The 14115-nt window shown below is 48.5% G+C and overlaps 1 protein-coding gene across 6 annotated transcripts in view; it reads right to left on the bottom strand.

The window, feature by feature from the left end:
* Nucleotides 1–8721: 8721 nt before the first annotated feature.
* Nucleotides 8722–14115, bottom strand: part of SBF2 (SET binding factor 2) — a 451285-nt gene continuing 445891 nt past the window's right edge. For all 6 annotated transcript variants that reach the window (XM_005661131.4, XM_003122980.6, XM_085012070.1 and 3 more), the window contains 2 exons: nucleotides 11444–11575; nucleotides 8722–10483 (listed from right to left, as the gene is read on the bottom strand). In XM_005661131.4, the coding sequence (XP_005661188.2) occupies nucleotides 10385–10483; nucleotides 11444–11575 (231 nt within the window). In that variant the 3' untranslated portion in view covers nucleotides 8722–10384. The remainder of the gene's footprint in view (nucleotides 10484–11443; nucleotides 11576–14115) is intronic.

Raw genomic sequence — 14115 nt, 5'->3', positions numbered from 1 at the left:
TATCAGCAGCTCTGTGTTCCTTCCTGGAGGCTTTCCTGTTTTCCAGAGGCTACCCATGCTCCTTGGCTCATGGTCCCTTCTGTCTTCAAAGCCAGCAGTGGCAGAGTCCTTCTGCCTCTAAATTCTGCCTCCCTCTTCCACTTATAAGGATGCTTGTGATGACAGGGGACCCGGTCTGGAAAGTCTCTGAGGTCAGCTGATCAGCAGCTTTAATTCCCTCTGCAACCTTAGTTCTCCTTTGCCACGTCAGGTAGCCTATTCACACGTTCTGAGGATGAGGGCATGGACATCTCTGGAGGCAGGCGTGGGGGGTGTGTGACATTATCCTGCACACCAGAGATGGTCTGTCCCTTTGTGAGCTCTCTGGGCCCCTACTGTGTCTCACTCCTTCGAGGACTCCTTGGGAGCAGAACAGGGCCCAGCTTGTACTGGGTGCTCACTGTATATTTATTGAATTAATCTGATTCAGCTACAACTTATTGAGAACCTATCTGTGTCGGGTCCTTTCAGATATCTCATCACGATTTCTCCTTGTTCCACAAGGGAGAAAAATGAAGCTCAGAGAAGTTAGGAACCACTCAAGGCCAACGAGCTAGTAAGTGACAGGCAGCGGCCCCAGTGTATGCTGACCTCAGGTAGACAAGGCTGATCCCTTTGTGCCTTTGGGTCTGGGGCTCCAAGAGCCACAACCCCCTAGCCCTTTGGTGGCTGTGAAAATGCACCTCTCAGATTTCAGAGCAGCCCCCTGTTCTACCTATCACTGTTTGCTCTGCAGCTCAAGCTGCTCCCAGTAGGTGACTAAGACGCACACCTTCTTGGGAGATTCAGGCCTCCCGATAGGCAGTTTTGGCATGAGGACTCCCCACTGGCTTTGCTGCTTTCTTAGATCTGAACTGCAGCCTAAGACTTTTTGGCCTCACCTTCCGTCTCCCCCTTTGTAGGGGTCAAAGCTACGTCATTCTGATGTCCCGCTCAGCCTCCCCTGCCCAACTCCCCTCACAGGTGTTTCCCCTAGAAACCTCTTGTACATGGGATCCTCCTTCTACTACTTTAAGGACCAGAACTACCAGAAGTGGTAGGTGGGGATCTGGGGCTGACCCGCTCAGAGGTGACAGGGAAGATGTCATCCTGGTTGGTAAGGGGCCCAGATGGTCCCCAGAGCAGGTAGTAGCAAAAATGCTAAATATCTCGCTGGTGCTATTTCCAAGAAGAGAAGAATTCTAGGGCAGGTGTGATAATTCAGGCATTTGAAAAACAGGGGGCAGGGGAGGGCAGTGAGTGCATTCAGAAGATGGCCAGGTTACCGCCCGCTCAATCCTGATGCTCCTGCTCCCTGATGAGGGAGGAAGCAGACTGGTGGTCCACTAACAAGCAGCCAGAGAGTGAGTGTGACTGTGGAGATCCTCGGGGTGGCCGACCAAGGGCCCTTTATCTCTGGCAGTGGGGAAGAGACACAACTGAGCAGCAGGTGAAAACAAACGCCAGAGCTACAGGGCTCCCGATGAGCCTGAATGCTCAGCCAAAGGAGTTGTGTGTGTTATCGGGATGGGGTCAGGGGTTGGGACCTTCTGGGAGAAATCTGGACCCCTAACATGTAGCTGAAGACCTCTGCAAGGCCCCTGGGGCTATGGTGCTGCAGCTTCCCTGACCCTCTGGGATTGCAGGGGTGGCCCACCGTTCCTTGTGAGAATTGCTCCCTCTGCTGCCCTGAAAGAGGCCACAGAGGCCTTGTCCCTGCAGGGCAGCAGGTGCCCTTCTAGGAGCTGCCCTTCCTTCCTTCCTTCCCTGGCTGCAAGGACAATGATTAGGGTTGCATTCCAGAATAATCCGGCTGGAGACACGCTGGGCATGGTAGGGGTGGAGAGAGAGTACCCTGTGAGAGAATAGAACTGTCATGGATACTGGCGGGAGGCAGAGGATGCTCCCGGAACTGGATTTGAGAGCTGGCATTAAGGGGCCTGGCACGTAAGGCTGGATGAGCAAGAATCCACTGACGTGAGGGCACTTTCTTGAGACACAGATTTAATACCCTCGCTGGGGTGCCAGGGGATGAGGTGAACTCTCAGAAGTCTGGAAAAAGCAGGCTCAGCATTCAGCAAAGTGGAAGCATATGAGTAACCCTGGCAGGTGGTAGAGAAGAAATTTACCATAGCTGAGGATGTGGATATGGAATGATAAACTAGGAAGGTCGGTAATGACAGGCAAGGACAGAGGGCCAGGCAAGCTGAGGAGATGGTGACTATGGCATGGGGTCTCTCTGGGCAAAACCGATGGGCAGCCAGGGGGCTCTGCTTACCATCTACAGCCAGCAAAGCAGACAGGAATAGAGGAGCAGGAGGCAGAGGCAGTAGAAAGTCACGGTCTCTTGCTCGGTTCCCAGGCCTGAGCCAGTTTTCAGATATGGAACCTGTCATTGAAAGAGGTGGTTTGGTCTCTAGGAGGAAGGACCCTGCAAAACTGCAACCAATATGTGTCAGGATTCTGTCAGTCCCCCCCCCCCCCAAAGACCTATGACTTTATTTGGGTGACTGGTCACTAGAGAAAGGGGACCAGTAGACAGAGTTTGAGTTGACATTAACACCTGGAGACTCAGAGCATCATCATAAGCCCTTCTTCAGAGCAGGCCCTATGGAGGCAGGTAGCAAGTGGAATCCTGGCTACAGTTTGGTTTGTAGTGTCTCACTGCGTCTACGACCCACCGAGCAGTCCCTTGTACCCAAGTGTTTGATTAGAATTCACATGCTTTGGAGTTCCCTGCATGGCTCAGCAGTTAATGAACCTGACTATGATCCATGAGGATGCAGGTTCAATCACTGGCCTCACTCAGTGGATTAAGGATCCGGCGTTGCTGTGGCTGTGGTGTAGGCCGGCAGCTGTAGCTCTGATTTGACTCCTAGCCTGGGAACCTCCATATGCCACGAGTGTGGCCCTAAAACAAAAATAAAAAAGAATTCAGGGTGGGGGAAAAATGTATACATGTAAGAATAACTTGATCCCCATGCTGTACAGTGGAGGAAAAAAAAAGAATTCACATGCTCTGACAGTTGGAATAACCCCACACAGGGTGCCTGGCCTACTGGGTAGGAGCCATTGTAGCAGAGAAGGCCAAGTGGAAACTTCTGAAACTGCCGTCTCCTTACTCCCTCACCTTGCACAAGATAGTAAATAAAAACACCTCATCGCAGAGGGTGTGGCAGAAACAAATGCCACCAGTGGCAAAGGAGGAGTGGGTGGGGATCCCACTATTTCTGTGTTTAATTCACCAGTGTGACCTCTGCAGAAACCATGATCCTGGAGGAAGATTTAACCAGGCTTCACCAGGTGGTAGCCCTGTTGGCACTGCTGTGCCAGATGCGGCCTCATTGCTAGAGCAGATTAATAAGGCCTGAGGCATGTGGTCTGTGGTCATTAGACAAATGTGTTCTTTTCCATTCCAGTTTGAAAAGACGAGAAGCAGTTCACATTCTCACAGGATGAACAACAATACTCATTTACAGTTCTGCCTCAGGGCTACGTTAACAGTCTTGCCCTCTGTCATAATATAATCCCAAGAGATCAGGGCCACGTGGATATCGCGGTGCTCCCTTAGCTCCACGACACTGTGTTACTTAGGATGAGCAAGAGGTGCCTCTATGCTGGGGGCCACAGTGAAATCAGGGCAGCCCAGAGTGTGGCGCACAAATTAAACCTACGAAGACGCAAGGGCCTGCCACCTCCGTGCAGTTTCTAAGAGTTCAGTGGTCGGGCCAGCTGGGATATCCCTTCCCAAGTGAAAGAAGGGGCTGCATCTTGCATCTCTCTCACCACAGTGAAGAAAGCGTGGTGTTGGGTTAAGAGACAGCACATCCTTCTGGGTGACGGGGAAGGCTTCTGGCTGTAGGTGGGTCCCGTGACGGGGAAGACACAGCAGAAGGTACAGGCAGCGGGGCAAGGAGCCGTGCCATTTGAGTCGTACAATCTGGCAGACTCTGGTGTGGGCAGGGTCCGCAGTGGGAAGGGGAAAAGACGTAGGCTGGAGCTTCTGGCAAGTCCCAGTGGGGAATCAGCCTTGTGAGTCTGCAGCAAGGCCACGCTCTCAGCAACAGAGGAGCACACACCTGGCGAGAAAGAGTTTCGGGCACATGACTAGGCTCTGGTAGAGACAGAACACGTGACACAGCACACCACATGGAACATCTGAAACTGCCCATTCTGAGCTGGGGTCTCTTGGATGCACCAATTCAGAGTTGGATGGGTCTGGCGGTAGACTCTTCCTAAGATGGAAATGCTCCCTCTGGGATTGGGCCTGAGGGGGGCCAAAGGGCATGAGCAAACTGCATGAGGACACAGCCAGTGCCTGTCCCCTGGCCTGTATCTACGGCCACATGGAGGGCCCTGTACAAGCAGCTGAGAGAGGAGGAGAAAGCCCAAGCTTGCTTTCTGATGGGTGGCTGTGGCACATGGGTACAAACTGAAGATGGACAGTGGTGCATGACAGGTGTAAGGAGAGGGGAAAAAATACCCCCTGGGGAGAGCTGCGAGCAGAGTTCATGATCATGTATTTTGTGCACAAAAAGTGGCCCAAGGGAATTGAGAAGATATAGACACACTCTCGGGCAATGGACAAATGGCCTGTTTGCTTGGTGCCTGGAAGGAAAAGGATGGGAAGACTGGGGACCAGAGGATGTGGGGTAGGGACATGGGGATGGACATATAGGAGAAAACAGCAAGATTTTAGTGCCACATGTTAATGGCCATTGGAAAGCACCCAACCCATTAGAGGCAGTGAATAAGCAAGCAAATAAAATGATCTGGTCAGTTGGCACGAGCCGGTCCTTGTCAATGGTGACACTGGAACCAGCACGAAGGGCATGAGTAGAGTGGCCACAATGCAGAGGCAGAAGCCACACAAGGGCTTCGGTGGGCCCAACAGCATGGATTCCCACATACCAAGGCCACTCGGGGTACACTGCCTCGGAATGTCCAGCCCGCCAGCTGCGGGGACCTATGCTGAGCCTTCGGTTGGCACCATTCCCAGAGGAGACCAACTCCCTGCCTGGGGGCAAGTCAACTACCCCAGGCCTTTTCCCTCCGGGAAGGGCCAGTGATTCATCCTCACAGAGATAGAGATCAGTTCTGGGTTTGCTTTCCTGATCGCAGCCTCAGCACCACTGCCAGGGACTTAGAGAGGGCATGGAACTCCACACAGCTCAGCATTTGACTGGGACACTGCAAGCGTCCCGTTGAATTCCATTTTATGGCTGCCACCAGGGCGCTTAGGTGTCCCATGTCTGGGAAGCAGCAGGGGAACCTGACCCTGATCAGCGGGAGACAGGAAGTGGGCAGGACGAAAGGGGTGTGCCCCCGTGATCCTCTGTCCCCTGCAGGTGATCCCCACTAACTGAAAAAGGACAGCCGGGACTTGAGATGGGTTTGATTACCAAGTATTTCGGTTCCCCTCCCTCTCAAGGGAAGGTCTGGATCACATCAGTAGCCAAGCCATCAATTTCTGCTGAGGTTGTTCAGCTTGAGGGGAACTCAGAATGGATGGGGGAGATTATCTGCATGACAGGGGCCACCATCTTTCTCTCCTCTGAGTTTCCCTTAGGAAGAGAGCCCCAAGGGCAACAGGGAGGAAGTGCTCTCTGAACTTGGCACAAGTGTTGGATGCTGACGACCTTGAAAAGACTCCTCCCGGGTCTCTGCAGGGATTGTGCGTGACTGTCACCCCAGCTGCTGTATTCTGGATTCTACTACTGTGTTTGCTTCCTGGCCACTGTTTGCCAGTGACCGAGCAGGTGTGAGATTGCTCTGAGAAGTCCTGAGGACGTCTCACCTGCCTGGCTGAACTTGCCTATAGCACTGCTCTGCAGTCTCCGTCTCCTCCACCTGGCTTTCTCCCTCCTTCCTCCCCTTTCTCACAGCGTTGCGCCTGCACATGGTCTCCTGGCTCTCCCGGCCTCCTGTGCTTCCCTTCCCATTTGGCTTCTGCTTCCCAGAGGCCTGGGGCTCAGACCTCTGTTACACCAGGTGTGGTCTTTGGACCAGCAGCTTCAGCATCCCCTGGGACCTTATTAGAAATACAGAATGTGAAGCCCCTTTTCCAATCTACTGAATCAGAACCTTCATTTTAACAAGATGATTCACACCCGCATTATGATTTGAGAAGCGCTGATTTAGATGATTGGGTCTTTTTTAGCAAATCCTTTAAATCTCAGTTTAGAACCTCAGTCAATGCAAAAGTAAACCTTTGGAATCACAAAACCACAGGTCTGGGTCCTTTATTGTATAAGTCAAAGCCTGCAGAGTTAAGGCACAGGTTCAAGGTCATATCATGAATTTGAGCAGAGCCAACACCCAGGTCTCTCTCCTCCCAGCTCTTCTCACTGCGGTTCTGTGGTGAGCAGGCTACTTGCTCTAAATTTGTGTCGCTTAGTATGGTTGTACTGAAAATGAGACTAGTTGTGGTATAATTAAAAAAAAAAAATTTTTTTTTTTTTTTTCCGTCTTTGGCCTAGCTTGGTGGCATAGATTTCCTAAAACCCTTAGAATTGCCTAAATGAAAGGCATGTCTTTTGTTATTCATAAGGGGCCCCTTTTACCACACCTGTGTTCCTGTGAATGTGGTGACTCAGGCTGCGGCCACTGGATGGCTTCAGGCTGAGGGCTGGTTACCAGAAAGAAGAATGCGTGAGTAGTGTGGGAAGCCTCTGGGGGCTGGAGAATGGGTTGTGAAAAAGTTCTGAACAAGGATTTCCCATCGTGGCTCAGCGGTTAACAAACCTGACTAGGATCCACGAGGATGTGGCTTCGAGCCCTGGCCTCAGTCAGTGGGTTGAGGATCCGGCGTTGCCGTGAGCTGTGGTGTAGGCTGCAGATGTGGCTTGGATCCTTTGTTGCTGTGGCTGTGGCGTAGGCCTGCAGCTGTAGCTCGCACTGGACCCCCTAGCCTGGGAACCTCCATATGCTGCAGGTATGGCCCTAAAAAGCAAAATAAATAAGTAAATAAAAGTCCTGAACATGATTCAGAGAGCTTCCCAGGTAGGGACCACACTGAGGTCCTGGGAGGGTGAGACACCCAGAGAAGCATGGAAGCTCCACCTGACTCCCTTCTGCACCTGGCCCTATGCACCTCTTCTATTTGGCTGTTGTTGAGTTGTTCCCTTTACAATAAACTGGTCAACCCAAGCAAAGCCTTTTCCTGAGTTCTGTGAGTTCGTCTAGAGGATCTCTGAACCTGCAGAAGGGGTTATAAGAACCTTCAAATGTACAGCCAGTTTGGTCAAAAGTACAGTGGCCTCTGGGACTTGCAACTGGCGTCTGAAGAGGGTCAGTCTTGTGGGACAGAACCCTCAACAGTGGGGTCTGTGCTAACCCTGGGGAGGAAGTGTCAGAACTGGATGAACTGTTGGACACCCAGCTGGTGTGGGAGAACTGGAGTGGAAAAGGGACATGCAATTTGTAGGAGGAGTATGTCGGAATAAAGATAACCCTCTGGTCCAAACTGAGATGTGCTCTAAGTGCAAAAGACACACTAGATTTTGAGGACTCGGTATGAACAATGAATACAAAATATTCCATTAATTTTTTTTTTTTTTTTTTGGCTTTTTGCCTTTTCTAGAGCCGAACCTACAGCATATGGAGGTTCCCAGGCTAGGGGGTCTAATTGGAGCTGTAGCCGCCGGCCTACACCACAGCCACAGCCACAGCCACAGCCACTCAGGATCCGAGCTGCATCTGCAACCTACACTACAGCTCACAGCAATGCAGGATCCCTAACCCACTGAGCAAGGCCAGGGATCGAACCCGCAACCTCATGGTTCCTAGTCAGATTCATTAAACCACTGAGCCACGACAGGAACTCCCATTAATAATTTTTTATATTGATTACATGTTGAAATAATATTTTTGATAAGTTAGGCTTAATGAAATATATCATTGAAATCTATTTTATGAAAATATATTATTGGAGTTCCCCTCTTGGCTCAGTGGAAATGAATGTGACTAGCATCCATGAAGGTGCAGATTTGATCCCTGGGTGGCCACCCCCTCACCAAAAATATAAAAAAAGAGAGAGAAAGAAGAGTGGCTGGGACTAATGAAGGCCTGAGGGCCCTGGCCCCGGTCAACGAGCCCTCTGGACTGAGGAAATCTGAAGGCTCAAAAGGGGATCTTACTTGACTACCCCACCTTGGGGGTCCTTTTCCCTGTCTCAGAGACGGCTCCTAGATATTGAAAGACTTAGAGGTCCATCCCGGAAAAGAACCTTCATTCTGTGGGCTCCACATTGAGAGCCCATACAATGGTCCCCAAGGTGAACCCAGGGGCTTAACTAGAGTAAGTGTTGTTCAGAGCTGAAATCACTGGTTCTTTATCATTGCTGAAGCAGAAAAACCTACTAAACTAGAGTTCGATTTCTCCTAAAATCCTCAGAAATTACCACATGCCATAGGTGGAAGAGGTAAGAGACTTAACCGATTTCACACAGTTCGCTGGAGGTACCGGGGGCGTGGGCCTCGGGTCTCTGACCCAAACTCCTCATCAGTGTGTCCAGAACCCAGGAGCTCAGGCCAGCAAGTCCAGGGTCTCTGGTTACTTCCTGAGCCAGGGGCAGTGATGACATTAATAGAACCAAGGCAGGAAATGGATTATGCTGTGTTTTACCCTTGAACTTTTAGCCCCACCTGTGGATCATAAATGTTGCCTGCGCCATGAACTTTATTTCAGTAAATGAGGGATGCGTTTTCTTAAGAAATAAATTTAATTCAAGGTCGTTAGTGAATGCAAGGCATGTAGCGCCTTAATGAAAGTTAAAAGGAATCCAGTTACAAAAGAAGTACTGTGTAAAGTCTCGAATAGCTGAAGGTACAATGGGCTCCGTATTTTTTACAAAGTACAAAAAATTATTTCATATACAAAGAAAAATACAAATAATGTGCAAAAAACCATTTTCACAGGTGACAATTTATAAAATGAAAATGATAGAAAAATCCTTCATTCTTATTATTCTCCCAATTTCTTATATATTAACACAGTTCTACTTCCTAGTGTGTGGATAATTTTAAATTTGAAAATCAGATTTATTTTTAATCTACAAAGTGGCTTTTTTGTTAAAAAGAGAACCGTTTCATGACTGAAATCTTACGAATGAGTCAGTTACTTTCATATTAAATTATAAGCAGACTATCTGAAAAACAAGGATATAAAATCATATATACATATTTTTGAAATATTAGTTTGGTATTTAACATATTAACATTTCCAAACAAATGCAATGATCTAGCTACCTAAGATCCAGTTGCCTGCAGTGGCTGTTGCAGAGAAGCTGTTTCTGTTTGCCGTGAACAGGCGGCATTCCTGGCATCTGAAGTTGAACAAACACAGGTTATCAAAAGTAACGAAAATCTAAAGACTAAGGAAGTCCTTACTGTTCATGTGCAGAGGTGCAGTCTGGGTTTCCAGTCACGCCACAGTGGGACCGTGGTCTACACAGCCCTTGTCACAGGAGTGGTGTGGTCATAAACAGCTGGCTTCTGTCTCTCCAACATCTTCATTTTATTAGGAGTTCAGTGCAAGTGTCTGTTTTGTGAGTTAGTGCATTCAGCTTTCTGCATGTTATTTTATGTAAGAAGCTGTCAGGGAGCAGAAGAACACATGGGAACACAAAGTCCTGGATCCTCAGGGCACCTTTGGCCTAGAAAATTCAGTGTTTTGGAAGCAGTATTTTCCTGCGTTGGCCTGGTCATTATTGCATCGTTCCCTGGACAATCCTTTTCCATCAGGGTATCCTGGGTGCCCCCCTTTGCCTGCCACTGAGCACTGATGATCTTGGGGTGAACCCCAACAGCTGAGCAGGGATTACGGAAGCACCTTTGACAGCACCAGAGAACCGAGCATCTCTCAGGTCAGGCACTGTGAGTAGGAACCTTCGACTGGAACCCTAGTATGTGCAGAATGGAAGATAACTGGGGAGGGTTTTGATGTTTGCTTGTCAGAAAGCTCTCCAGGGAAATTGTGACCTTGGAGAACGAAAAGGACTTCGCTTTCATGGAGAAGGACCAGGTAGGTGGTAGCCACTGCGCCTAGAGGATGGAGGACGATGGGCTCAGGAAGCATCCTTCTTTCTGATCCCTGACCACGAAGACCCTGTTAGAACAACCTAGTGCAAGATGCAGGGAGGGCCTGGGGCTCTTGACCAGACCTGTGTGACACGTGCACTCAGGCTAAGTAGACACAGCAACTGCTGAAGAGGTGAATGGGTAAGTCTGGGCGGGAGAACCCCAGCCCAAGGATGAGCCATCGGAACTGAGCATGAAGCTCTCAGCTCCTCAAGGATTCACGTACTTTTTTCCTATCTGGCCGAGTGGGCCCCTCCTCCCTCTTTTGCTTGGATTGACCATGGGCGTCACGCATCAGAGATACAGCTCTGGATCCTGTCCATCCACTGCTGGGCACTCTGTCCATCCTGGGCACAGAAGTTGTACACACGTTTGCTGGTCTTGAGCTACAAAACCAATGATGAGAACCAGAGATGAGGGGCAGGGCTGTTCTCTGGCTTTGGGTAAATGTGCAAATCAACCTTCCCTTGTGAACCGCCCCAGCACCTCTGTTATTTTCTCTGCCCTCCACCACCACACTGTCATGGCCTTTCCTTGTCCCTAAAGTCACAGGAGGCTGCTAACAGAAGGGCCTGGCAGACAGCCACACTAGAGAAGCCTTCCTCAGGCCCTCCTTGACTGCAGAGGTCAGGAATGGCTGGAGTCTCTGGACCCACCCATGCACTGCCCTGATGCATAGAAGGCACCAGGAAGGCTGAGCTCTGTCCATGTCATGATGGAGTTGGCCTTGGTGTCCCCTTCCTGTCCCCTTCTCTGAGTCTTCTGATGGGGTCACACTGGAAGCCCAGAGTCAGTGAAATTGGCTTCATAGGCTGAGAAGGGCCCTAGAGCATGACCTGTGCTCTGTATGATGTCCTGCTTGGCTCTGGGGACTAGAAAAGTCTCCCGTCATGTGGCCCATAAAATGCCCCAAGGTCCACCTAAGGGCTGCTAAAGATGCTGGGCAGACAGTTATCATGTGTGACTAAGGACAGCTTTTGATGGACGATCCAGCCAGAAGACCAAGGGATACAAAGGAAAGTACCAGCTGTTCTTGACAGTAGGTGGTGACTAATGAGCTAACAATATTTTACAAGGAGTTTATCTGCTTCCACATGTACTTTTGAAGGAGTCTTTTGTGTAAAGCAATGTGCAGCCTTTCTGAGAAATACGGACAAGATGAGAGAGGTCAGATGTGGGGATTAAGTGTGCTGAGTTCAAGTTCTGTAGCAATTCCCATAGCCAAGGGCTTCTGTGACCCATCTGCAGTCACTACCAATTGTTCTGAGGTCCCACAGTTCTTGGAGGTGGAGGGACTGTAGGGAATCATGTGCAAACAGAGCCAGGAAAAGATAAGACCGACTTACATCAAAGAAAGCCTTGTCACTTGTGTGCTTTGGGGCTCCCATGCTGGGGCCAGCAGGGATGACCATTTCCACTTCAGCCAGATCGATGTGGCCTTTACAGCTTGTGTCCTCACCCGAGTCATAGTATCGCAACTGGAACCAAAGGGGTAAGTGGGATATAAGAGACACAGAAAGGGAGACAGCATGGCTTCTGAATATATCTGAATGTATTCAAGATGTATTTGAATACTTTCCTACATCTTGCTAAACCGTGCCTGGAAGAACGGACAAGAAATTAAAAACACAGGTTGCCTCTAGAAAGGAGAACTAGGTGGCTGGGAGAAAGGAGAAAAAAAGACATATTTTTTTGAAATCTGAACAAATAAATACTATGTATATATAAAAGCCAACTAATAACTATAAAAATATATGTAACATATAAAAAAGGGTTAATGTTTAGAATATATACAGAATTCCTAGAATGGATAAGAAAAAGATAAACTAATAGAAAAATGGTCAAAGGATTTCAACAGGCAAGTTATAGAAGAAATATGGGCGACCCATAAACATTTGCAAAAATGAACAATGCAACTGATCAAAGTAAATCAAATCAATGACACCTCACTTTTCACTTAGATTAAGATCTATTAAAAATGGCTGACACTATTCCAGCTGAATGGAAAGCACCAGGTATTCGCAGACACTGTTAGTGGGAATATAATTAGTTAGAAACCTTTTAGAGTACAATTTGGCAATGTGAGCTAAAATTAAAAATTTTTTTATACCTATCGGTACATCTTTCCCATCTCTAGAAATTTATCCTACAGAAATACTTCCACAATCATGCAAAGACACACATATAAAGAGGTTTCCTTTAGCACTGCCTTTATCAGCTAACAACTGAAAAGATGTATCTGTCAACAGGGTGTTGGTTAATTGAATGATGGGACATCAATAACATGGAATTCTGTACAACATTTCAAAGATGATAAGGAAGATCTAGATGAACACAGGGAAATAGGTTCAAGCTATATTTAAAGAGCAAGTTTCCAAATAGCATGTAGATATAAAGTGATTTTTGAAAAACATAATAAATAGCTTAACATTGGATTGGCTGGCTTCTATGTGTAAGGACTGGCTATCACTCTAACTCAATCAGTCCAGGGTCCACTCCCTAGTTTACACAGCAGGAATGCGTCTCCATCACTGCGGTTCTGGCCTTAGCCTTTTCTCTGCCTCTCTCTTCAGCCAGTTTGAGTAGGACTAAATGGAAAAACTGTATGCCTTCTGTGAGAAAGAAATCCAAAACACTGGCAAAAATGCAAGTAAAATTTGATGTAACTGTAAACTATAGAAAAATTATCACATTCTTCTATGTTGTATTTAGTGGTCTAATGGAACTTTTCTACTCAGGCTCTATGATTTCAGAGACAAAGTTATTTTAAAGTCCAGCTCTCTAAAAAGGGCTTCTATTGCGTATTTGTAAAAAAAAATTCTCAATCGTCTTCCACAAAGACTCAGTGTAACCTTTAGGAAACTCCTTGAGCAGGAGGCAAAGTGGTCCCACAGAAAGATTTCCTCCGGCAGGAGACATCCAGATGCAGGTCTAGCAAGAGCACTGTATGAGGGTGAGAGTCCATTTCTTTCTCAAGACTCCATTTTGGAGATAAACACATTGAGAATCTCCTCCAGGCTGACTGGTCAGCTCCAAGGTAGAGTGAGGTCTGCACTTAGGACATGAGAGGCCATGCGACTCACTGGTGAAGGGTGCAGAGGGGCTGCAGGTTTGAGTATGGGTCTTCCCCCAAGATCACTGGAGCAAAGATTATGATGCTAAGGACTGTGGGGGACACTGCAGCAACAGCAAAGGACCTAATGTGGTCTGCCAGGGCCAGTCCAGCACTTGCCCACTATGCATTTCAGGTCTGGGTGGGCACATCCCCTTCTGCCTACATGGGGCCCGCCCTCCTCTACTGCTGTCACCTGTGAGGGATAATGATGCTGTCTTTAGTACCAAGTATAGGGAAGGGCACAGAGAAGGTGTTCAGTACGTGTTTGCTGAATAAATTAATGCTCTTGGTTTTGAATGGATGCTTTATGCTGCAAAGATATGAAGGTGCTCTGTATTCTGGGGAGCGCTCCCAGGCACAGGCTCTGTATGCATATGTGGTATATGCAGCATGCTGAAAACCTCAGGTTCTCTACTGGCCTGGGTTTTTTTTTTTTGTTTTTTTTTTTTTGTCTTTTTTGTCTTTTGTTGTTGTTGCTATTTCTTGGGCCGCTCCCGTGGCATATGGAGGTTCCCAGGCTAGGGGTTGAATCGGAGCTGTAGCCACCGGCCTACGCCAGAGCCACAGCAACGCGGGATCCGAGCCGCGTCTTTGACGGACACCACAGCTCACGACAACGCTGGATCGTTAACCCACTGAGCAAGGGCAGGGATCGAACCCGCAACCTCATGGTTCCTAGTCGGATTCGTTAATCACTGCACCACGACGGGAACTCCTGGCCTGGGTTTTAAGAGCAGGTAGCAGGAAACATATGAGCATTAAAAAGCAGCGTTATGGAGTTCCCATCGTGGCTCAGCAGTTAATGAACCTGACTAGCATCCATGAGGATGCAGGTTCGATCCCTGGCCTCGCTCAGTGGGTTAAGGATAGGGTGTTGTCATGAGCTGTGGTGTAGGTCAAAGA

Source organism: Sus scrofa, chromosome 2 (assembly GCF_054392235.1).
Source record: "Sus scrofa isolate SSC_HxYL_T2T_F1_AM1 chromosome 2, Sscrofa_HxYL_maternal_Yorkshire_Landrace_v2.0, whole genome shotgun sequence".
NCBI classification, from domain to species: domain Eukaryota; kingdom Metazoa; phylum Chordata; class Mammalia; order Artiodactyla; family Suidae; genus Sus; species Sus scrofa.
Note: the sequence above shows the minus strand (reverse complement) of the source record. Positions and strands in the feature narration are given on the sequence as shown.